At 62.0% G+C, this 24,817-nt stretch overlaps 2 protein-coding genes across 3 annotated transcripts in view; both read right to left on the reverse strand.

The window, feature by feature from the left end:
• LOC141972513 (SUN domain-containing protein 5-like) overlaps positions 1 to 24,817 on the reverse strand; it is a 72,545-nt gene that overhangs the window by 26,256 nt on the left and 21,472 nt on the right. The window lies entirely within an intron of this gene.
• LOC141972458 (scavenger receptor cysteine-rich type 1 protein M130-like) lies at positions 1,657 to 16,679 on the reverse strand. The gene is given in 19 exon segments (XM_074930327.1): positions 1,657 to 1,913; positions 2,140 to 2,292; positions 2,786 to 2,881; positions 3,599 to 3,736; positions 4,018 to 4,053; positions 4,472 to 4,786; positions 4,864 to 4,926; positions 5,399 to 5,713; positions 6,069 to 6,383; positions 6,468 to 6,794; positions 7,373 to 7,687; positions 7,916 to 8,224; positions 9,900 to 10,223; positions 11,006 to 11,314; positions 12,759 to 13,233; positions 13,235 to 13,388; positions 13,390 to 13,595; positions 15,896 to 15,999; positions 16,589 to 16,679. Coding segments are annotated over 19 exon segments (4,302 nt in total).

The raw sequence follows: 24,817 nt of genomic DNA on the forward strand, positions 1-24,817 counted from the left end.
GCCCTGTGTGGGTGGGATTGGAGAGGCACAGGCCTGTCCACAGCCAGGCAGAGGCGGCGATAGCCAGGAGGTGGTGCCTCGGCTGCTCCCCCAGCAAGACACTGGCAACTAAATGGGGTGTGAGACACGGACTTTCCCTTCAGGGTGCCCAGCCCCTGGGCATGGTGAGCCCAAACTCAGAAACAAGGCTGATCTCCCGGGGGCTTTCCGCAGCTGAGCTCTGCCCGGTGTGGGGCTGCAGTGCTGAGGGTTGGGGTCTCACTGCGCTCCCCTCAGGTTCTCAGGAGCTGCAGGAGCACCCCCAGCTCTGGGGCACAGTGACAATCCCGCTTGGCTGCAGAGAACAGACCCAGCCATCAGGGCCAGAGTGTTCCGGTGCCCAAATGCCATGAAACAGGTTCCTTCTGCTCAGGGGTGCTGCCCCCTCCAGCGTACCCAGGCCTGGAATGAAGAGCCAAACCTCTACCAGCTGACAGAGTAAGGCAGAAATATTATACCTGTGGGAGGGCAGAGCTGGCGGGGAGGTGGCACGGGACAGGCACTGGGCTCTTCTCCCCAGTCCCCGCTTGGGGCACCTTGAGGCCATACTGCCCAGAGGCGCCCACCATCCTGTGTCCAGAAGATAACACTCCCCTCTTCTTCTTTACTTCACTTTCAGACCTTATTCCTCTGAGATGCGGGGCTGGAGCTTATCCCAGCGGGAGTTTGTCAGGGGCTGGAGGCTGTGTTTGCCACGCCCATGTATGTCACCCGTCACCGTGGGGGTCTTGCCCTGGGAACTCTGGTCTCCCATGGGGGCTGCCAGCAAGAAGGCTTCCGGGTGTGGGGCAGAGGGGTGTGTGAACCTCAGCTCCCCCCGGCTCCCCCCAGGGTCACCCCAGGGGTGGAGGAGCTCCCAGCAGGGAATGGGCCAACACTGCAATAGCAGAGGATGTTCCCAACATCTGCCTCCTCCCCGCTTCTGCTCCAGGGCCAGATCCTGCTGTCTGCAGGGCTGCAGAGCTGCGGCTGCTCCCCACAGGGAATCCGGCCAGAGTCCCAGCCCCGTGTGAACAGAAAGTGGCTCTGCACTCTATGCTGGGGCCTGCCCTGAGCACCAAGGGAACTATCTGCATGTTACCATCTCCCCTGGTCAGGCTGGGGCGCTCCGGGCCCTGTGGTCACCTTAGGCTCACTTCTATGAGCCAGAGCCCAGGGCTTCCCCTGACATGGCAGCTCTGTCATGGCCTCTGCACTGCGGGATCCCTGTGGCTGAGTCAGGGCCTGGGGGAAAGAGCAGCCGGAACCCGCGGGTGAGGAGACGGGTGCTCCCACCGGGGTACATCACGGGAACGATCAGAGAGACATTTTGACTAGGAACTGCCTGTGGCCAGCGGGATGGAAATATTTCTGTCACTAAGAGTATTCCCCAGGGACCACAAACCTCTGTCCTGAGACACGGCCCTTCCCTACCACTGAGTCTTTGTTCTCTGCTCCCCCGACCAGCCTCAGGAAATGCCCTGACACCTGGCAGGCAAGGACAGCCCTGGGTCAAAGCCCCCACAGACTTTTAATGAGAACAAATAAGGAGGCCCAGCATAAAAATGGGAATAAAACCAGAGGAAACACCCGCTGATTTCTGCTGCCCATGGGCCAAGGGAGTCGGTTCCCTGGTGCTCACGGCTCTCCCAGCTGCACAGACCTCTCCTCCCTCCCGCCTGCACCCAGCTGCAGGGCAGGGATGGGCTCTCCTGGCCGGGGGCTCAGGGACTGTTGTGCACCAAGCCACAGTGTCACAGGCGTTGGGTCCTCATGGGGATGTGCCACAGACACCTCTTCAGCATCATCATAGCCCATGCTCCCCGGGGACAGGGACGAGGTGTCTCCTTCAGCTCCAGGGACCTCGGCACTTCTCCGGGAGCGGGGGGTGACCCCTGCAAGCAGCAAAGCTGGACGTTTCAGTTCACCCTTGGCGTCTGTACCCCACCACCCTCCCTGCTCCTCACCACATTCAGCTCCTTCTCCCACCTCCAGGCCTTTCAAGGAAAACTCCCAGGCAGGTTCTGCCTTCCCAGGAGGTTTGGGCCTCAGTACAGTAGTGACATGGGGGGCAGCAGGGATGGCACCCTAGGAACAGCCAGCGCTGTCTTTCCCTCTCACCTCTGGGTGCATCCCTGGGGCCTGCTCCCTCCTCCGGCATCCTGGGCATTTCCCACTCTCCCTGCCCAGGCACAGCATCCTCCCCCAGATCAGAAACCTCTCGGGCGTCATCGTAGCCATCTGCTGGGTGATCTCTGGGCAGGACAAGGACATCTGAAAGGAGAGGGGAGCTGGTGACAGAGAGAAGAGACGTCCTGCAGAGCAGAGGGTGGGAGGATGCGCAGGGACCCAGGACTGAGACACTGGGCTTGGCAGCACCACAGGAGATGCCCATGTCCTCCCCATCCCCAATGGTGACACTCAGTGACTCCTCTGTCCATCACATCTCTGCAGGGAGATCAACCCCTTCCTGCCAAACCCTGACTCAAAGTTGCTGCAGAGCTGCCCCAGGCCAGCCCCTGCCCTCACTCCTCAGGTGCCACATGGGGTGCAGGGGCAGGAAGAGAGGGGCTGTCCGGCTGGGACAGTCTGATCTGACTGGGAGAAAGCTTCTCTCTTGGGCCCAGGACCTGGATGCTCTCCCCACAGACCCCACGGACCAAGCACCAGAGGGACCATGGACTGGGGGGCTTCAGGGGATCAGCTCTGGGTTGGGGCCAGCAGAAAGGGTCCTGCAGATGTGCCTCCAGGGAGGACCCACACCCACCTGAGTGACCAAACGTGGCCTGCTTCTCCAAAGCTGGGCTGTAGCCAATCTCCTCATACACGGCCTCGAGGAAGGGCTCCTGAGCTCTCCTGGAGCCTGGGGACAGAAGCAGGGCTGGCACAGGGACAGGCAGAGGGGCAGTGGGATCTCACTGTGCTCCCCCAAACCAGTGCCTTGGGCCAGCCCAGGACTGCTCTGACAGCACAGCCCCACGGTGCTGCCCAGGCACGGCTGCCACATCCCCCGTGAGGGCAACATCGCTGTGGAGATCCTCTGGGGCTGCGTCGCCCTCGCACCATCCCTTTGAAGACAGCGCTCGTGTCCCTCTGGCCCTGGGTCATGTCCCCCTTACCTCACCCTGGAGCAGCTCCCACATGTCCTCTGCACCCGGAGCTTGCCCCTGTCTGCCCCACGGGTCCATAGTGGGGCCCTGTCCTGGGGGTGGGCAGGCCTGGGCAGAGGGACAGGCTTGGGCCTGACACCGTGGTGATGGGCCCTGCTGCCCCGCACTCCTCCTCGCACCTCCCTTGCCCCAGAGCCCCCTCCAGCAGTACCTAGAGCACTGCCAGCCTTGGCCGTCCCCGCTCTGCCACTTCTCTCCTCGCCCCATCGCTAGCTCCCCCCACCTCTGGGCTCTCTCCAGCCCTTGCAGCTGGTGGCCACGGACAGGCACTCAGTGGGGCAGGACATGAGAAGGTGGCAGCACACAGTCTCATCCCCCACTCTGCTTGTGCCCCTCGCTGACACGCCCCACAGCACCCCACAGCCCTTCCAGGAGGTATCTCCCCCTGGGACCTCTGGGGAAGGACCCACCTCTGCGCCCAGCCCTGGCGCTCAGCACTTGCCCAGCCAGGAGGGCCAGGAGCAGGCAGAGAAGGGCCCCCAGGATGATGCAGATGATGACGGGCACTGAGACACTCCCGCTGCTGCTCTGACGGCCTCGGGTGGCAACTGCAGGGGAGAGAACATGGGAGAAGTACAAGACGTGGGAGAGGTGGACGCAGAACCAGTCCTGACCCCATCACACAAGGCAGGATTAGCTGGGGGGCTCCAGGAGTGAGTGTGGGGAAGCTTCCACCCTGCTGACAAAATGAAAACTCTCCCTCTCACCCTCCCATCACCCCAGTGCCTCCTCCAGAGAGTTTCACAGCCCAGCAAGGAGCCCCTTCCATCCATCTGTGAGTCACAGCCTGGCCCCGGGGTTACCCAGCCTGAGGGGAAAGGCAACTTACCTGCCTGGGGAGGGGATGTTGCCATCCTGGGTGTCGCTGCAGAGGAGGAAAAGGAGAGCGGGGCTGAGACAGTGGGTGTGCGGAGAGCGGGGAGCCTCCTCCCAGCACACCATGGGGGTGTCTGTAGGTGGCCCTGACACATCCAACCCACATTGCCCCTCCTGTAGTGCCCAAAAGGGAGGCCAGGCCAGGGCCCAGCGCCCCTGCTCGGGGAGGCAGGCAGGATGGCACAGGCAGCCCAGGGGATAGCCCTGGGGCTGCAGGGCCCCATGGGCAGTGGCCAGAGCACATCCAGTACAACCGAGGCTGCTCCCTGCCTGGCACCAGCCTCCTGCACTCTGCAGGAACATTCTTGCTCTTGGGAGGTCGGGGCCATGTCAGGACCTCATGGACTAAAGGTCTTCCCCAGCTCCCTGCCAGTGCCCGACCAAGGGGTCCCAGCCCTGCCACTCACCTGAGCAGCGCACGGCAGCATCTTCCTTATGCCGGCAAGCACCGCCGTCCCCAGGCCGGGCACAGCAGTCCTGCAGGGACGGCTCCGTCCCCCGGCACTCCACCCGCTCCAGCCAGATGGGGCCCGTCCCCATCCCAAAGGCAGCCTCACGCAGGGCAGACTCCGCAGGGCCACAGCCCAGCTGCCTGCACGCCACCTCGGCATCCCGCATGTCCCAGGAGTCGTCACACACCGTCCCCCAGGAGCCACGGTGCCAGACCTCCACTCTGCCCGAGCACCCGTCCTCACCGCCCACGGCACGAATCTTCTCCCTGCCTGCAGAAGGCAGAGACCTCCCATGGCACCAGGGCAGCAGGCAGAGCCCTGCCAGACACAGAGGGGCAACTCCTTACCGGTGCAGCTCGAGGAGTTGGGGCACGGGGCCAACGGGGCCAGGGGCATTTCTGGGCGTCCCCCTGAAGAAGGAAACACTGCGGTGAGGGGGCTGGTTTGGGGGACCATGCAGACGAGAGCGGGGCTGAGCTCTGCTCGGGCCTCCCTGTACCATCTCGGTCATGGCAGAACTGAGCTGCGGTCGTCCAGGGGACACGCACGGGACCGTGGGGGGACCCCGAGTGCTCAGCCCCAAGAGCTCCCTGGTTCGCAGCGCAGCAGTAGCTTGTCTATGGAGGGGAGGCTCTTCTGAAACCTGTCTGGTCTCTTCTGAGACCTCACCTGGAGATGCCTCTGCCTCCCCCAGGCGCTGCCGGCAGCCTGGGTGGCAACTGCTGCTGGACGGGTGTGGCTGTGGCCGTGTTTGTGCCACTGGCAGCAGAAGGGTCTGACACGGAAAGGAAAAGCCCCTCCCAGCTCTTTCTCTGTGCCTGGCCGTGGCCAGTGGGGAGCAGGAGCTGGGCTGACGGGAGTACCCGGGAGGATCAGAGTTACCGTTGCAGGTGATGTTGGTCTCCTCTCGCGGGTCTTGGCACGACTGTGGGTCCCAGGGAGTGGAGGGACACTGCCAGAAGGAGCCGGTGCTCTCCCCACACTGCACACGATCCAGCCAGGCAGGGCCAGACTCCCTGTAAGGCGGCTGGCGTCTTTCCAGGGTTCCTCCATCGCCACAGCCCAGCTCCTTGCACACCAGCGTCACCGTGTCGGGAGTCATCGAGTTGGAGCAAACGCTCCCCCATGTCCCGTTGTAGAAAACTTGCAGGAGCCCAGAGCAGCCGTCGCCGTTCTCCAGCCTCAGGGCCATGAACTCTGGGAGGAAAAGGCCCCAGAGGGGAACAGGCTGCCCTGGGGTGTGGGAGCCAGGACACCTCTGCACCCCCAGGCCCTCAGCCAGGCAGGGGCAGGGCCAACACGTCCCCTTTGCACCCAGGGCCAGAGAGAAGTCCCTGATGGACACACACCCCTGCCCCTCCCGAGAACCCTGGGGAGGGAATGAGCTCCCCAGGACCCCCAGTGGGACTGAGGGTGCCCAGGCACGGGTGCCCACAGGATGGGCTCGGGCAGGAGCTCAGAGGCAGCCAGGGACAGCCTCAGCCATGCCCGGCTCTCCCCGCGTCCTGGCCCCCCCAGGAACCAGGCTCCCACCACCGCTCCCGGCACAGACCTGAGCAGATGACTCCCGCATCCTCTTTGTGCCCGCAGTCGTGCTGCCCCCAGGGCCCAGCCGGGCAGTCCCAGAGAGCAGCTTCGGCCCCGGAGCAGTTCACAGCAGCCAGCCAGATCTGCCCGGAGCCTTCCCCGAAGCGAGCGGAGCCGGCTGCCTCCACTGCCCCTCCGCAGCCCAGCTGGTGGCAGACGACGGCGGCATCAGACAGGTCCCAGCCATCGTCGCAGACCGTCCCCCAGACGCCCTGGTAGTAGATCTCCACTCTCCCCGCGCAGCGCCCGGCCCCGTTCGCCAGCCGCAGCCACCGGCTCCCTGCAGCGGGTACAAACCCCGGTTGCTGCCAGGGACCGCCTGCCCGCACAGACGTCACCCGGGGGCCTGCGCAGTGACACTCACCCCCGCAAACGACTCCCACGTCCTCCGCGACCCCTGCCGCCAGCGCGCTCTCAGGCAGGGAGGTGTTGCAGAGGCTCAGGCTGGCCTCGTGCCCTGCGCACCGGACCCCTCGCAGCCCCACGGGGCCCGTCCCTCGCTCAGCCTTTGGGGGGCTGTAGGCTGTCCCGGCCTCCCCACACCGCAGCTGCCGGCACACCACGCTGGCCTCCTGCACGTCCCACTGGTCATCCAGGACTCTGCCCCACGCCCCGTCCTGGAAGATCTCCACGCGTCCGTCGCACCGGCTCCCTCCGCCCACCAGCCGCAGGGATCCAAAGCCGGCCGAGCCTGGGGAGAGCAGAGATGCCACGGCCAAGGGCGGCACCGGGAGCGTGGCACCCTTCAGGGAGCGGGGCGAGGGGGGATTTCCCCACCAAACGGGACAAGATGGAGCCTGTGCTGAGGAGAAGCGAGGGCAAAGCCTGGGCCCTCCCTGCACCTCACAGCCAGGTCTGCTGCTGCTGGGGGCACCCAGGCAGCTCCTGCTGGGTGCTGGGACGAGGCTCTGCAGGGCTCTCTGCGGGATGGGATGTGGGTGTCTGCAGCCAGAGGGATGGGGCAGAGCCCTGCGGCCCTGTCCCGGGCTCCTTGCACAGTACGAGAACAGAGGAGCCCAGGCCTGGCGGTGTGGCACTGGGGCCTCAGCCCCTGCCCTGGGGGCAGATGCCTGCCTCCCTTCAGGCCTCAGCTCTCCCAAAGCGGAGCGCTCACTCTGAGCAGGGAAAGCCCTCCAGATGGCTCCTGGGGAAGCCAGGGCTTCTCCGCGGAGAAGGTCAGCCTGGTATGGCCACGGGAGCCCTGCTCTGGGTGGCCGTGATGCACACAGATGACAAACGGAGTGAATGCAGCATTCTCCTGGCACTCACCTGAGCAAATGACAGCAGCAGTGTTCCCTCGGGAGCACGGTGAGGCCCCCAGGGCGGTCACTGGGCACTGCTGCAGGTGGGCTTCAGTCCCGTCACAGTGGAAGGAGTCTCTCCAGACAGGGCCAGTCTCTCTCCCAAAATGCTCTCCCCCAGGAATGGACTCAGCAAACCCGCAGTTGAGTTGACGACAGAGAACGTGGGCGTCCGAGAGATCCCAGCGGGAGGCACAGAGGGTCCCCCAGGTCCCCAGCACCTGCACCTCCACCCTCCCCGCACACACTGCGCTGCCGTTCACCAGCCGGAACCCTGTGTACTCTGGGGACAGAGGAGGAGGAGAGAGGGTGGATGGGTGCTCTGGGACCCTCAGCAGCTGCCGGAGAGGCCAGAGGGACAACATGCCCTTGTGCTCCTTCTGCACTATTTTCCTGCTGCAGACAACCCCACCCACCCCTCCTGTCCTCACACCCGGCCCAGCGCGGTCCTTGCTCTGGTGCCCAACCCCCGGCACAGCCCCAGCGTTCAACACCCTCCCTGAGCCCTTACGTGTGCAGCTGACAGCAGCGCTGTTTGCGGGGCTGCAGGGCTGGTCCCCGCGGGACCCCCTGGGGCAGGAGGCCAGGAGGGATTCATTCCCCACACACTGCAGCTCTCCATCCCAGGCGGGACCCGCCCCTTCTCCAAAGGGACTTCCTCCAGGGACAGGCAGGGCTGCGCCGCACTGCAGCTCCCTGCAGAGCACGTCCGCAGCTTTGGCACCAAAGTGGGAATCACAGACAGTTTTCCACTGGTCCCCGTCACGGATCTGCACACGGCCTGAGCAGCGGCTCTTCACTTCCAGCAGACGGACAAATCCTGGAAAAAACCCAAAAGAGCTGGGAGTTCCCAGAGCCCTCTGGCAGTTACATGCCCACATCCCACATCCCCTCCAAGCAAGCCGTGACCAATTCTCCCATTGCACAGCCCAGAGGAAGCTGCTGGGGGAGTGTTGGTGACACAAACACATCCCGGCCCCCTTGCACCCCTCCACTGCTCCATCACAGCACTCAGGGGGCTGTGTCTGGGACAGAGCCACAGCAGACCCTGCAAACCATGTGGGTGCCTTTGGGACCGAAGTGTGAGTCACAGACAGTTTTCCAAAGGTCCTCATCAAGGGTCCCTCTACGTCCTCAGGAGGGGCTGTCCCCTCAGAGCAGCTGCAGAGATTCTGGAGCAGCCAAAGACCCCTGAGAGTTCCCACAGCCCTCTGGCAATTCCCTGACCGATCTCCCAGGTGGCCACAGACAAAAATCCCCACGACATCCCCAGCTGCTCTCAGGGGGTGCTGATGGCCCAAACACATCAGCCCCCACCCTGCTGCTCCTCAGAAATCAGCACAGCACTCGTGGGCTTGCTTCTCTCCCCACAGCCACAGCCACAGGAATCTCTCAGACAAAGTGCTGCTGCCCCAGAGACCTTGGGCTGCCCAGTTCTGGTCCCTGGGCACTGTCACACCCAGAGCACTTGGGGTTCAGGGAAATGGGCCCTGGGGTGTTCCGTTTTGCAGCTTGATCTAGTCCACTGAGCTCAGGGAGATGCATGAGGAACCCCTTGGTGACATGAGAAACAGAACCCATTGCCACATGGGTCTTGTGCTGTTGGGGCGCTGCTGAGGGACGGGACAAATCACAGGTCTAAATTACAGTGAGGCTGTACTTGCAATCGGTGACTGTGCCACCACCCTGCTCAGGCGCCTACCCAGGAAAGAGGTTCTCAGCCACGGCCAGAGTGCACTGCTGGGCATGCACGTCCCTGCCCGTGGCCGGGCAGAAGGCCGGAGAGTGGAGAGAAGAGCAGCCCTGGGCTTACACGAGCTCCCGGTGCAAGGGCAGGCACAGAGCAGAGACAGCAAGTGCTGACAAATCCCCCATGGCACCGAGCAGCCAGGGGCTGGGGCAGGCAGGAGAGGCTGGGCAGCAGGTCAGCACTGCCTGGCGGGGCCATGTCCCCATGCTCCGGCTCTCATGGGGTGACCTGGGAGAGGAACGAGGAGCCACGTGCCACCCTGCTCTTCTGACCAAGCCCAGCGCTTCTCCTCTCCATGTAACCCCTTTTCCACCGCGAAGGGACTCGTGACTGCCAGGGGGCACAACCCAACAGCAGCTATCCATCTCATGCCCTCGGCCAGGACTGTGGGTGGCCACAGGAGTCACTTGTGGTGCCTCTGGCACGGGGGCACGTGGCCCTCAGCACTGACAGACAGGTCCTGGGTGAACAGGAGGAGAGAGATGGGAATCGACAGACAGGGCAGGACAGGGATGGAGGGTTCATCTGCGGCACCTCAGGGGCCAGGCACCGTAAGGGCAACCCTGGGCAGGGTCCCACTGGCCTTTCCCCAGGGACTGGGGCACCAGTGATGACAGTGCCAGCTCAGCAGTGTGACCAGCGACATTGGGCACTGCTCTGGTGCCTGACGGCTGATCCCTGAGGGCACTGCCAGGTTCCTTCCACAATCCCACCCCCAGAGATGAAAAATAACGTGTCCCCTTACCTGAACAGATCACTCCAGCATCATGAGTATGATCACAGTCATTTTCACCCCATCCATCGTGTGTGCAGTCAGACAGGGCAGATTCGGTGCCATTACAGTCAACATCATCCATCCAAATGGGACCAGTTCCTGGCCCAAAGTGTCCGTACTGAGGAGCTTCAAGAGCAGACCCACAGCCCAGCTGCTTACAAACCACTGCTGCATCATTCATGTCCCAAGAGTCACCACACACTGTTCCCCACTTGCCCTGTTGTTTCACCTCCACTCTCCCAGCACAGCGACTGCCGCCATCCGCCAGCCTCACCTCCACAGCACCTTCAAACACTGACACAGGAACAGTCAGGACAGCGCTGAGCCCCAGCGCTGGGGGTCTGGGGGAAGCCCTGTCCAGGTTCCCTTGGGGGAAGCCCCACTTCCCTTGCCTCCACAACCTCCCCCTGCTCAGGCTGGGTCTCACCCTGACTCCAGGGCAAGGGTGAACAGCCCACACCCCTTCCCAGGTACCCCTGAGGCTGGCTGTGCCTCTGGGGTCACAGAGCAAAGAGCCACCAGTTTAGCCACCACCCGCTCACAAGGAACAGAGCTGGCAGAGCCCGGGCTCCAGGAAGGGTGCCCAAGGGTGGCAAATCCATGGACACACCCAGGCACTAACGGCCACAACCGTGGGAGCCCTGCAAACAGAAAAGCCCTTCTCCCCTTCAGAGCCGCACAGGCTCAATGAACCTGTTCACCGTCCCCCTTGTCACATTGACACTCGGGAAGAAGCCCCATTTCCAGAGGGATCCCTGTGGGGCTCCTTGGCCCCAGGACATTGTGACAGGACAGCCGGCATTGACCCCTGCACAGCTGCACCCAGAGGAGCGGCTACAGTCACTACGGGCACACAGTCCCTCTGTCCCCATCCTGACCCTTTCTGCAGCCCTGCACCAAACTCCTGAGCAGAGAACACAAGTGGGACATTGGCTCCTGTCTCTTTTCCTGCATAACTGAGACTGCAGAAGACAAGGTCACCCCTCCTGGTCTCATGCCAAGGCCCGCACAGCCCCTGCCCTGCTTCCCTGCCCCCGGCACAGCCCCAGCGTTCAACACCCTCCCTGAGCCCTTACGTGTGCAGCTGACAGCAGCGCTGTTTGCGGGGCTGCAGGGCTGGTCCCCGCGGGACCCCCTGGGGCAGGAGGCCAGGAGGGATTCATTCCCCACACACTGCAGCTCTCCATCCCAGGCGGGACCCGCCCCTTCTCCAAAGGGACTTCCTCCAGGGACAGGCAGGGCTGCGCCGCACTGCAGCTCCCTGCAGAGCACGTCCGCAGCTTTGGCACCAAAGTGGGAATCACAGACAGTTTTCCACTGGTCCCCGTCACGGATCTGCACACGGCCTGAGCAGCGGCTCTTCCCCTCCACCAGACGGACAAATTCTGGAAAAAAACCAAAAGAGCTGGGAGTTCCCAGAGCCCTCTGGCAGTTACATGCCCACATCCCTCATCCCCTCCAAGCAAGCCGTGACCAATTCTCCCATTGCACAGCCCAGAGGAAGCTGCTGGGGGAGTGTTGGTGACACAAACACATCCCGGCCCCCTTGCACCCCTCCACTGCTCCATCACAGCACTCAGGGGGCTGTGTCTGTCTCAACAGCAGCACTATTCAGACAAACTGCGGCTGCACAAGGTGCCCTGTGCTGCCTGGCATGGTCCCCCAGCACCGCAGAGGTGTGCGCAGTTGGGGTCCAGGAGAAGTGACCCAGATGATAATGACTGCGGCAGCCTGCTCAGTCCCTGCAGTGTATGGGACCAGGTGGGACATTCACCTTGATGCAGCCGTAAATCGAACCAGCTCCCAGGGGTATTCTGGGACTTTGGGATGTTCCTGTTAGCAGGGGGATTTCAGAGAGCACAGAAATGGTGCAGCTGTTACCATGTCTGGTGCCTGTGCAGCCCCCTCCAATGGCTGCTCTGAGGGGGTGTCGTCAGCCAGGGACACAGGACTCTGCCAGAGAGCACAGGTCCCAACACGACAGCCAGGCAGAGGGGCAGGGCAGCGGCACACGCCCCTGGGCTCACACTGGCTCGGAGGGTCACGGCAGGCAGAGGTGAGAGTCAGCGAGTGTTGCCCAAGCCCCTGTTTCATGGGGCAGTGTGGGGAGCTGTGGGCAGGCAGGAGGGGTTGGGCAGCAGGGCAGCACTGCCTGCATGGGGCCCTGTCCCTGCAGGGCTGTCACGGCCCCAGGGATGTCCTCGTGCCAGCCTGGGCACGCGGTGATGCAGTAGGGAGCAGCCAGAGCCAAGCAGCTGCCAAGCTCCGAGGCCTCACAGTGCCGCATCCCCCAGGCGAGCCCCGGGGACAGGAGGCGCAGGGCTGTGTGCCGGCCCGCTCCTCTGCCCAGGGCCAGCGCCCATGCTCTCTGAAAAGCCTTTTGGTTCAGTCGAGGTACTCGTGCCTGGGAGGGGGGTGACCCAGGGGACCAGCCGTCTCATGCTGTTCCTCCAAGGTCTGGTGTCTGTGAAAGTTCCCCCCAGGTTTCTCCAGCACAGGGACCCTCAGCATTGCTGGCTGGGAACTGGCAGAATGGGTGCAGAGCAGTGGTCAACAGTGGACACACTGGGGCAGGGATGGAAGGTTCATCTGCAGCCCGAGACAGTGACTGAAGGGGCTGAGGCCCTGTGGCAGGGTCAGGTCACCCTGGGGTAGGCTCCCTCCGGGCTTTCCCCAGGGGCTGGGGACATCAGCAATGACAGTCCAAGCTTGGCAGCGTGACCGGCCACACTGTGCTGTGCTCCAGCACCCGCTTGGTCTCTCTGAGGACAGAGACAGATCCCTTCCACCCTCCCAGCACCAGAGGTGGGGAATACCTTGTCCCCTTACCTGAGCACATCACTCCAGCATCACGGGCATATTCGCACTCATGTTCACCCCATCCGCTGTGTGTGCAGTCAGACAGGGCAGATTCGGTACCATTACAACCGACATTATTCATCCAAGTGGGGCCAGATCCTTCCCCAAATTCTCCATATTTAGGAGCTCCAACAGCAGACCCACAGCCCAGCTGCTTACAAACCACTGCTGCATCATTCATGCTCCAGTAGTGACCACACACGGTCCCCCACTGGCCCTGGTGTTTCACCTCCACTCTCCCAGCACAGCGACTGCCGCCATCCGCCAGCCTCACCTCCACAGCTCCTGCAAACACCGACATGAGATGGGTCAGGAGAGCACCAAGCCCCAGCACTGCGGGTCTGAGGGAAGCCCCAGCCCGGGTAGTGTCAGAGGTACCAGGGTGGGAGCCCACTCACCCCCAGGCTGTCCCCAGGGCACTGCAGGGGTCCCTTCTCTCATCATGGGCTGTGCAAGGCTGGGGGTGACAGCTCCAGCCCTGATGGGTCATTTGCCATCCCACCACACAAGGCATCTTTTCACAGCCCAGTGGCTACCTCCCTCCTGCCCATGGCCACCCGCACATGGCCCAGCCCTGCACTGGGCCCCTGCTCCTCCCCAGCACCCCCTGAACAGCCCCATGTGCCCAGGCCTGCAGCTTCCCATGCAAACTGCCTGCCCCAGCACCATCCAAACCCACCGCCATGCCCAGGGCTTTCCCTGTTCCCACTGAGAGGATCCGGAAGGTCCCTGCACCCACATCCCCTCCTCACCCCCGGTGTCAGCCCAGTCCCTGCACTGGGCCGGGCCCCCCGGCAGGATGTCCCTCTATGGTAGATGCCCCAGTCCCCTTCTCTCAGTGGGGTACAAACTGTCCCTGTGGGGTCAGGGCTCCCCTGGAACAAGGGGGCAGGGAGCAGCACACAAACCCTTCGGGGCACCCGAGAGATTGGCTGTGCCCTGGGGGATCTCTGGGGGCTGCCATCACCCACTAGGCCACCACCGGCTCCAGAGGCTCAGTGACAGGGAACAGGGGGTCCCAAAAGGAACCCCAGGACAGGGTGTCTGTGAATCCAGGCAGGCACAGGCTGCCCTAAGCAGCAGAAGCCTGGAGAAGGAGATGATGCTCTCTCCCACCCAGGTGGGCACAGGGCCCAGGGACTGAGCACATTCGCCCCTCATCTCAGTAGCGCCTGCAAAGAGTCCCCATTCCCCGACAGATCCCGATGACCACGCTGGTACCCGCTGGCCCTGGGCTGTGGGACAAGGGAGATGGCACTTACCCCTGCACAGCTGTACCCAGAGGAGCAGCCACAGCACCTGAGGGGACAGGAGTCCCTCTCTGCCCATCCTGAGCCTCCTGCCCCGCCCGCACGTCCCTGCTGCGCCACGCTCCCTGCCACAGCTCCTGGGGACTCGTGGGGACAATGACGACGGGAGGGCAATATCTCTCTGCACTGCCAGCCCAGCTACAGGAGGAGCCAATCACAGCAGCAGCCCCTTTTTAGACATTATCGGGAGCGATCTCCCCTCCGACACAGCCCAGCCCTCCAATGAACTTCTCCAGTGCCATTCATGACCATATATGAGGGATGGCTCCGCTGCAGGTGTCACGTCACGGTGGCGGTGGGGCGTCACAGGACAGGGTCAGTTGTAGTGGGGGAAATGGGTTTTTCATGCCTTGAAGCCTGCTGTGTGGACCAGGAGCGCTGAGCATCTCCTACACTGGGCACATCCAGGAGCCCAAGGTGCGCGTGTCCAGCCATGCCCCTGCCATGGGAACCGCAGGGCTGGGACTGCCCCGGGGGCTGTGTCAGGACGGGAAGGAACCAGCCCCTGCCCCTGCTTCAGACCCCTCTGTGCTGGGAGCAGCAGCTGGGAAAGGGCCTTAGCCCAGGCCAGAGCCCATCCCCGGAGCGCTGGCTCACCCGCCCCTCCCTGCAGAGCCCCAGGGAAGGGCCCTGCCAGTGAGCTGGAGCTGGAGCTGGGCCCTGTCCCTGTCCCGGCAGCAGACACACAGCTCAGACATATCCCTGACTCTCGGCATGTCACCGAGGGGCCGTTATTCCCCACGGGTGGCTCGGGAGCCGCAGCCTGCAGGTGCACAAACCACAGCCCACGTGAGCTCGCCGCGCTCCCTGCGCTCCCCCCGCAGAGCCCGGGCAGGAAGTCTGTGGTTTCCTCCTGGCGCCGAGCCCAGGCACATCCCTGCGGTGCCCCCGAGCCACCCCACGGGGACAGCTCCAGCCAGGGCTGCAGGGGCTGCTCCTTCGGCCTCGCAGACACGGGGCCGGGCAGCTCCTGCCCCTGCGACGCCCCTCTGAGGCACACGGCCGCTCTGCGCTCAGCCCCACGGCCACGGGGGGCATCGGTGACGGGACCTCACACCCTCCTGTGGCCACCACTGTGTGCCCAGGAGTCACACTGACAGTGACCTCACACCCTCCTGCCGCCACTGCTGGGTGCGCGTGCGTCACGCTGTCACACGCGTGTGCGGCGTAGGGACTTCTGCTGGCCATGGTTCTTCCAAAAAGCCACATCTGGGCACGCTCTAAAGATCCTTTGGTGACATCGGAAGCACCCACACAAGCGATGGGCCAGATCCTGGCCTGTCAGCTGCTCAGGCACCAGCGACATCACAAGCTCACACACAGCCAGGGGCTGCTCCTGGCCTATCTGCTACTCAGCCCCCGGCGATGTCACAGCATCCGCCCCTGCTCTTGGCCTGCTCCTGGCCTATCGGCCGTTCAGACACCAATGACCTCAAACCCGCCGACACAAACTCTGGCTCTGCCCCTGCCCTGTCAGCTGCTCAGGCAGCGGGGACATGATGAGCACCTACACATGCCGTGGGCCTACTCCAGGCCGAGGAGCTGCTCAGGCGTGAGTGACCTCATCAGCACAGACACAGCCGTGGGCCTGCTCCTGCCCTGTCAGCTGCTCAGGCAACAGTGACCTCAAAACACCCTACATGTATTTGTCGTGGTGTGACCCCAGGCAGCAGCTCAGCCCAACAGTCCTCACGCACTCTTTCATTAAATACAAGTTAGTTCTATCCCAGCCAAAACCAGTACAATGCCAGCTGCCTGCTCCTGCCCTGTCAGACACTCAGGCACCAGTGACCTCACGAGTACAGGTACACCCATCGCCATGTTCTCACTGGTGAGGTACTCGGCCTCCAGTGACCTCACATGCCCCTGTCGAGGCCGTGCACCTGGTTCCGGCCAGTCAGCTGTTCAGCCAGCAGGGACATCACAAGCACAGTCCCAAGGCATTTGTCTCCCTCTTGCCTATCAGCTCCTCAGACACCTCTGACCTGACCACCACGCATCCCTCCGCTTGTGATCTGCTCGCCTACAAGGGAAGCAGGCACAAGTGACCTCGCAAGCTCTGACACAAGTCATGTGCATGCGCTTGGCCTATCAGCTGCTCAGGCACCAGCAATCTCACAAGCCCTACCGTATTCAGCACATTTACACCCAGCACCCCCTTCCCCATCCCCTGACATGACACACACACACAGAGCAGACTGGCTTTGGCTGGTGTGGCTCAGAGGGACCTGGACCAGTCCCAGCACACGCCTGACTCCTCCCCTCACTCAGTCAGCCAGAGCTATTCGGGCCATTCAGTCCGGTTACCAACCGAAGGACAAGGACATTTCTGTAGCACCAGCCTGCACCCCACAGTGCTCCTAGAGGCAGCTGTGAGACCCCCCCAGCCATGGGGAAAGGGAGTTCCCCACCAGCACCCTACCCCTCTCTTTGGCACCTCCAAATCCAGTCTGTGGTTCCTGGGCTAACTGGCGAGTTCCTCTGGCTCACATGGTCTTTTCTGGGATCCCCTCTGGGTCCTTTCACTACTGTCCCCATGCACATATTCTTCTGGAGTTGGCATTTTGTCCTGCTTTCCCATGTTCGCAGACAGTGTTGCCTGTGCCTTGCAGCACCAAGAAGAGCTCAGAGTCTGCCCCAGTCTACGCTGCCTGGCCGTCCGGCAGGGCTGGGCTGCTGGGGCCTTCCAGTCCAGCTGGCAGCATCAGGCTCTTCTCTGGCTGTGCCAGGAATGGTGCTGAGGGCCCCTTAGTGGTGTGCTGGGAGGGGCCATTGCCCTGGGGCATCTTCCAGCTTGTCTGTGTCCCCCCACCTTCTTGAGGTCCCCCCCAGCCCAGACACGTCCGGACTTCTGCAGCCTGGTGAGGTAGGGGTGGCTGAGGGATCTGGAGCTCTTAGGCCCATCGGTGTGGAGGCTCCAGGCAACACAGGAGTAGCCTGAGAGTGACCGAGGGGGGATTTCAGAGATGATGGAGATTTTATTTGTAGTAAGATACAGCATGAGAAGGAAGTAATGCCACACAGTGCAGCTGGAGTGGCCCAGACTGCGCACACAGCAATATCAGTCGAAGGGCAGTGCTGTGGTGTGACGAGTCACCCAGAGGGAGACTGGAGCAGCCCCAGGCTTTGTGTTTGCAGGAGCAGCCAGGGAGGACGGAGAGATCTCAGTAAAGGAGGGAAGATGCTGAGCCGAGAGCAGGGTGTGCTAGCCGGGTGGATGTCTCCAGCCTGCAGAGAAAGAGGTGCAGGTGTGGGACATGGTGGGACAGCCTGTGGTGGAGACGGTCGAGGGATGAAGTCTGAAAATCCCCCAACAGGAGATGGGCTCTTTCGGCCCTTGGCTCCGGCTGCTGTCTCAGCCACAGATGCCATGAGGAAGCCCCTTCCCCTTCCAGCACTGGGTGAGATAGGGAATTTAAACAATTTTAGTTAGACGGCGCAGGACTGAGGAGCTTGCGCCAAGATGAGGGGGCTATGCGCGAAGACATACCAGGGGCTGACAGTGTTGCTAAGATATTATCTTCTGGCTCAAACAGGAGCTTCCTATTGTCCTTGAAGTAGTGCAAATCAGCAATAGATCACCTCAAATCCTAACACTAATTGGCCTTGCGGTTTAGCTAGGAGCCAGGGAACAACTGAGGCTGCGCACAAGGATAGGGTAAAGAGTTCATCAGCGAGGAAGAGGAGATACTTCATCTGTACGACCCCCGCCCAGGAATTTGCAACCACCAAAGGAGCTCAACGCGCAGACGCAAGAGGAGGAGACCTAATTACCATGAGAAGCGAGGGGAGGCGGGGAAATATTATGTTTATGTATAAGCATTCTATGAATATGCATTATTATGTAATATATAGGCAGGATGAGAGCTCTAAGGGGCGCACATGCTTGTGGAGGAGCGATCCCCCATGCGCCCGGCGCTGAATAAACATACCTACTTTACAACTTCACAGTTGGAGAGTTAGTTTTTTCCGCAAGTCACTGGGGAAGGGGAACGCTTTGCTCTAAAAACCCAAACTTCTTCATGGTTCTGAATTTGTTTTCAAAAAAAGAGGTTTTCTGTCACAGCTGGGGCTGTGCAGACGTTCTGCTGTGTGACTGTGCTGTCCTTTTCCCTTGAACTCGGGGGGTTTTGCTCTCTGCAGGGGTCTGTGGTGTCTGCGGGGTTTACCTGTCAGGTTTCCCCAGGGAAAGGGAATTTTAGTCCTTTATTTTTACTTCAGGTGGGAAAGAAGTGACACATTTCATATTCTCTGCTCTCTGTGGGGATTTGGGGGGTTCAGCCTGATGAAACACCTCGGAGCGGTGCTGCAGAGGGTGTCGGTCACCAGAGCCGAGAGGTGCTGCTCAGGAACCGGCATGAAGCCCGAGGGCGAGAGCTGGCCCAGGCGGGCTCTTGCCTTCTGGCTGTGGGACAGTGTTTCCCAGCTGGGAGGTGCTGGGAGAGATGTGGGGGGTGAGCAGGGGTGTGCTGGAGCCCAGCCCCTCTGCAGAGCCCGGCTGCTCCTCTGGCTTTCTGCACAAAGGTCAGTGTCTGTGCAGAGCTTCTACTTCACACCTAACTCACTGAACACGCTGAACTAACCTGACCATAGAGAAGACTGAGGTGAAGAGACCTGTTCTGTCAGTATTGGGTCCAGTGTCTGAACTGTAGTTCTCCCAAGAAGCAGCAGAAGGAGGGGTGTTCCTGCATCCATTCCCGCTCTCTGCTCTGGGATGCTGGGCCCACAGCCCTGCCAGCTGCCGGGTGCAAGGCAAAAGGTCTCTCTTCATTAAAATGACTTGTCTCATTTCAGAAACTGCCCACACAGAGTTCAGAGTTGTACTTTCCATATTCTGTTTGCACACTCGGAGAGAAGCAGTGGGGGGGTTTCAGGGCTGTGCCTGTGAAAGAGGCTTTAGGAGATTCTTGCCTCTCAGATGGGTGATGAAGAGGGTGAGAAAGTCATGGATATTGTTGATGTTCCCCAAAGCAGTTTGCTTTTGTGTAGCTTCTAGCCAGAGGCTGAATATTCGCAGTCTGATTTGGCATCAGCCTCGAAGCCTTTTTTTCCCGGTATGATGTGTGTGCACAGGAGCTGTCTCTTCCATTGTCACGGTTCTCCCTGTAGGTAAATGCTGCACCCGTCTGTACAGATGCTGGGCAGAGCAGAAGCTGTAGTGCCAGTCCACAACGGCAGCTCGGTGCTGGGATCCTGCTGCAGCTCTCCCAAGTGAGGAGGTTTTTGTTTGTTGGTCACGGATGTGTTAGAGGAATTTCCCAGGTTTGGTATCTAATGGGAAACCCCGGGGATGCTTCAGGGTGTCAGGTCTGGTGAAAGATGGTCCGTGTCGGAGTGGCTGCCTCAGTCCTGTGCGCTGGCTCCCCGCAGGGCGGCATCGACACCTGCCAGGTAGGAGCCTGCGACAAGGCAGCGCCCAGCGGCACCGGCAGCCCCCTAGAGCCGCCCAGACACCCCCCGGCACGGGCTGTGCCTGGCCAGTCGCCCTCCCACCACCGCTGGGTCCCCACCGCTGCTGGGGCTCCCCTTCCCCGGCTGCAGGTCCTTGCCCAGGGCCCCACTTGCCCCAGAGGCCCGGGACTCTGCCCAGAAAGCCCACCCAGCGCTCCTGGCAGCCCCGAGGTCCGGCTCCCAGCCCTGCAACATCCCTCTTGCACCCGGCCAGCGTCGCTGTGCAGAGATGAGCGCCAGCCCTACCCCACGGGCCCACCACCCCCTCCCAGACAAGGTCCTGTCGGCCCCAGCACCTGAGCAGCGCCTCTGTGCCGCGGACACAGCTCTGGGGGTGCTGGCAGAGAGAAGGAGCCGGCCCCAGTGCTGCCAGCGGCCACCCGACACCACCGTGACCCTCTTTCCTCCGTCGCAGGGGGACACCGGCGGTCCTCTCGTCTGCAAAGACAAGAGTGCTGACTACTTCTGGCTCGCTGGGGTGACCAGCTGGGGAGAGGCTGCGCGAGAGCAAAACGGCCCGGAATCTACACCTCCACTCAGCACTACTACGAGTGGATCCTGGAACAGATGGGGCTGTACTGGACACCAAGGGCGGCTCCAACGTCACGGCCATGGAGTCCTTCTCTCAGCGCCTCAACCCCTCTTCAGAGGCCCAGCCCAACACCAGCACAGTCGGGCTGGTTTAGCTCCTGCCCCTTTCCCCTCCAGCAGCTGCTGCAATTCTTTACCCGGCTGCAGGGGCTCCTGCAGATCCTAAAGGGAACAAAGGCTTGAGCAGCAGGAGGAAGAGGATCCAGCGCAGGCGGCAGCGGACCAGGGCCATCTCCTGCTGGGACACTCCCTGCCTGCGGACCCAAAGGCAGCCTCCGTGTCAAAGGCCTGCTCCGTCCTGCCCACGCTCCTCTGAGCGCACACAAACGCTCAGCCTGACTTAGTGGTTGAAATAAAGTTGCCGAGTTTCCCAGCTCGCCACGCTGCAGGCCAGTTCAGTCTCCTGTGCAAGGCAAGGACTTCCATGCCTGGCACCTGCAGGGTGAGGCTGCAGGCAGCCACGTCGGGCACAAAGGGAAAGAGTCCCTCCAAAGGGCTGACCCCGGCCTGGTCGCAGAGGAAGGTGCTCAGAGCCACCCGGCACGGAGGGGACTGGCACATCGGGGCAGAGAGGGGACAGGAAAATGGATGTGACACGCAGACAGCTCTGGGGCACGTGCACACACACACACACACACCCCCCCCACGCGCACAGGCAGCGCGTGCACACGCTGCAGCACGCACGCACGCGGGATGCAGCCACCCGCACCCCCGCACGCACGCTTGCCAGCAGAGCAGGGTAATGGGGGGAGCAGAGCAAAGGATCCTCCTGTCGCCGACCCCTTGACAGTCTGCAGCTGCTCTCCATCGCTCATCGCCACCCAGACTGAGAAGGCTGAAGGGGTTCGGTTCTCCTGGAGTCGGGGCCAAATAACGGGCACTTGTCGCCGCACATCTGCACTTGGGACTCGTCCACGTCTGACTGACACGACCACGGCTGTGTAACACAGCGCAACACCCACAGTCTGTCCTAACACTCGATAACCGCGCCCAGAGGGCACCGCTCATGAAACAGCAGGGCCAGGCCTGAGGCAGAGATCTGCCCAGGGCAGGGGGAACGGGGAGGAAGATGCCGTGCTGGAAGCGCTGGGCTCCTGAAGCTGACGGCAGCACGGGCGCCATCCGGACAAAAAGCTCTGCCGGCTCATTCCCATGGAGTAATTAGCGGGAGGTTTCGCTTTCTGTATGTGTGAGGTTGTCCTGTCCCTTGCTAGAGGGGGGTGTCTCGTGCAGGTGGGCAGTAGGGGACGTCCCGATGGACTCAGCCCTGGCAAATCAAAGCTGTGTCCTAAGGACAGAAAGCAGAGCTGAGCTGAGAGACGGGAGCACTGTGAAAGCCACGGCCTGACGGCCAGGCCAGAAGAGCAGAGCTCTCCAGCCTCCATCCGAAGGGGCCACTCCCAAAGTGCCTCCTGCCCTCTGGTCAGTAAAGCCGTCCCTGACAGAGCGGGGACATCTCTGAGAACGGGCCCGACACCTCCACTAGGAACAGCAGACGAGCCCCAGGTGTCTTCAGCACAGGGTGGGCTGCATTATCGACAGCCAGGGAATTAACTAAATGCCGTTCGACTCATTTGCCTGCTTCATCTGGAGCACTTTTAAATCCCCATACACGGATCCAAGGTGCCGGAGGAATTTTAACCAGGATGCTAAACAGTGGTCAAGAAAGGGATTTTAAATAGACAAATGGAACTTCCTCCAGTGTTGAAGGAGCTGTGAATGAACTGCTCATCCACCCTGGGTACCAGCTCTTGCTAGAAGGAAGATTTATTTGGCTCCATCTTGCTTAAAATACTGAGCTGAATCCGCAGATCCTGTCCTGGAGGAAGAGGTGACCCTGCCCTGAACCTCTGTGCAGCCCCAAACTGCTGCTGCAGGTTAAGGGCCAGAAGCAAAACAGACCAAAGAATGAGCTGACAGAAACTGCTGGGTTTGGAGGCCTGGTATCCCCCTCCCACAAGACACGTCCCAAGACACCTGGGCTAAAGGATTGTTCCTTCCAGTACCAGAGGTCCTACAGTCAACGCCCTTGTTTTCTCCGGGGTTTGGTCACCAGAGAGCTGCCCACCAGCCCCTGGGCACAAGAGCACACATCCTAATTAAAGGCAACACGTAAAAGCCCAAAACAACAGAAGTCGAGATTCATTGGTGGCATCTGGCAAGTGACAAAGATACAGCAGCTTCTGGTAACAATTCCTTGAAGGGAAAGCCAGAGTTGAGAGGCATCCCCGCTGGGAGGCTCTTACAGAGGAGAGTGTCAAACAGCGTCAGCTGGCAGGTTTGGGCGTTGTCTGGGAAATGTCAAACCCTGTCAAGTACCACAGAGCTCTCTGCAGCCAGGCCCAGCGAGGGACTCCTGTGGGCTCACCTCTGAGAACACAGAGCGATGGGCCCCCAGCCCTGCCGACAGAAAACACCTTCTGAGCAGCGGGCGCAGAGAGTACAGCGCCCTCAAACCACCAAAGCAGCCAGGTCAGCCCCCGGACACCCAGCGTCTCCCCGCAGCACCTGCAGCCACGTCTGCAGCCCAGCCCTGCTGTCAGGAGTCCGCTCGGGCTGGGCGGGTCAGCGCCCGCACGTGGGGGTGCTGATGTCACCGTTCTACGGTGACCGCCAGAGCTGATCCTGCCCATGTATGGGGGTCCTGATGTCACAATGGCCGCTGTGCCCCACGGCAACAGGCCTGTAACAAGGGTCGCTGGGCTCCAGCCGTGCGTCAGTGCGACCTGGGAGGTGAGGAGAGGGCAGGGGAGGGATGGGGCTGGTCGGGGGCTGCTGAGGGAGGAGTGGGGGGTCCCACACCTCGGGGCGCCGGGGCTGTGCTGAGAGCTGACCCGCGCCCCGCTTCTCCCTCAGAGTCAGCCGAGGAGCATCTGGGAGAGACACCCCGGTGCTGCTGGGACAGGGACGCTCCCAACGCTCGCTGAGGACGTGCGCCATGGCCGAGAGGCGAGAGGAGGAGGCCCCCGACTCCATGGAGCAGGGTGAGAGCAAAGTTTCCTCCCACAGCACAGCAGAGGGGCTGTCGGGGGGCCAGCGTGGGGCCGAGCGCGGTGGCAGGGGGAGGCAGTGCCTGCGCTGCCCTTTCCTCGCCACGGCCCCCAGCCCTGCCCCTCAGCCCCTCAGGGACGGGGCAGGGCCCTGGGGACAATCCCTCAGGGATGCTTCCCCCGGCACACAGAGGTGCTCATTCCCGCTGGCATTTGCTCTCTCCCTCCAGAGTGTGTGCTGTGTGGCCAGGCAGCGGCGGACCAATTTCTCTGTGGGCCAAGAGTAGATGTGGAATTCCTGTGTGTGCATTTCTTTTGCATGGTGAGTCCCGCGGGCCAACCTCCTGCTCCCTGACATGCACTCCCAGCCACGCTCTCCTCATCACTCCTCTCTTCTTTTCTCTTCTCTTTTGCAGATTTTTGCCAGTGTGCTTTTTGACTGTCAGGATGACGAATCAGGGGAGCATAAATATGTCACTGAGGACATTGACCACATAGTCGAGCGGGCAGCGCAGGAGGTGAGCACCTGACCAGGTCAGGGAGATTTATGTCAGGAGAGGTTTGGGGGAGCTTACCCCAGAGGCCAGGAAAGAAATCTCAGCCCCTCCAAGCAGCTCCAGGACAAAAGCCTTGCTCCCCGCAGCTCCACAGAGGCTCCAGCCCAGGAGCCTCATGCGCCGGGCGGATCTGTGGGCTGTGACCCGGCAGCGGCCACATGCTGCGCCCTGCCCGGAGGCGTGGGGCTGGCTGGGGAGGCCCTGGGGCTGCCGCTGACGGGGCTGCTCTGCTCTTTCCAGCGATGCTTCGTCTGCGGGGAGAGCGGGGCCGCCATCACCTGCAACCGGCAGGGCTGCGACCGCAACTTCCACCTGCCCTGTGCCATGGAGGGTGAATGCATCACCCAGTACTTTTTCCCATACAGGTACATCCTCTCCCCTCCTCGCCCCCACCGGGGAAGGACCCAGCGCTTCTCACCTCACCCATCCCTTGCCTCTGCCCCCCAGGTCCTTCTGCAGGGAGCACCGCCCAGAGCAGGAGGTGGAGGCAGCTCTGGAGGAGGACACCGAGTGCCTCATCTGCCTGGAGCCTGTGGGGGACAGAAAGTCCTTCCACACCTTGGTGTGTCCCGCCTGCAAACACGCCTGGTTCCACCGGGGCTGCATCCAGGTAGGAGCCGTTCCCTCGCCCCGGGGACACGGCAGGAGCTGGGCAGCACCAGGGCCTGACTCCTGCTCCTTCTGTTTCCGCTGCAGGATCAGGCTCAGTACACGGCTGTTAGTTCCTTCAGCTGCCCCCACTGCAGAGACAGAAATGACTTTCTCAAGGACATGCTCACCATGGGCATCCGAGTCCCCATGAGGTTGGTGTCCTGCCGGCTCACAGCACAGGAGGCTGCAAGCCCTGTGCCGTGCCCGGGGCTCCCCTGCAGTCCTGCCCCTCTGCTGTCCCGTCTGCCTGGGCTTCAGCTTCAGGGAGGAGCTGGAAACCGGGCAGGGGGCAGGAGCAGGGCTGCCCTGCATCGGCCTCATGCCGGGGCAGCAGGGGCTCAGCCATTTCCCTTTCTCCATCAGATTGCTACCACAGGGCAACAGGCCTCCATTTGAAGCACTGATCATGAGGCACAGCCGCTGCGATGCCCGTGAGTGCCTGTGTCCCGGAGGCAGGGAGCACGCAGAGGAACAGGGGT

Source organism: Athene noctua, chromosome 33 (assembly GCF_965140245.1).
Source record: "Athene noctua chromosome 33, bAthNoc1.hap1.1, whole genome shotgun sequence".
NCBI lineage: Eukaryota > Metazoa > Chordata > Aves > Strigiformes > Strigidae > Athene > Athene noctua.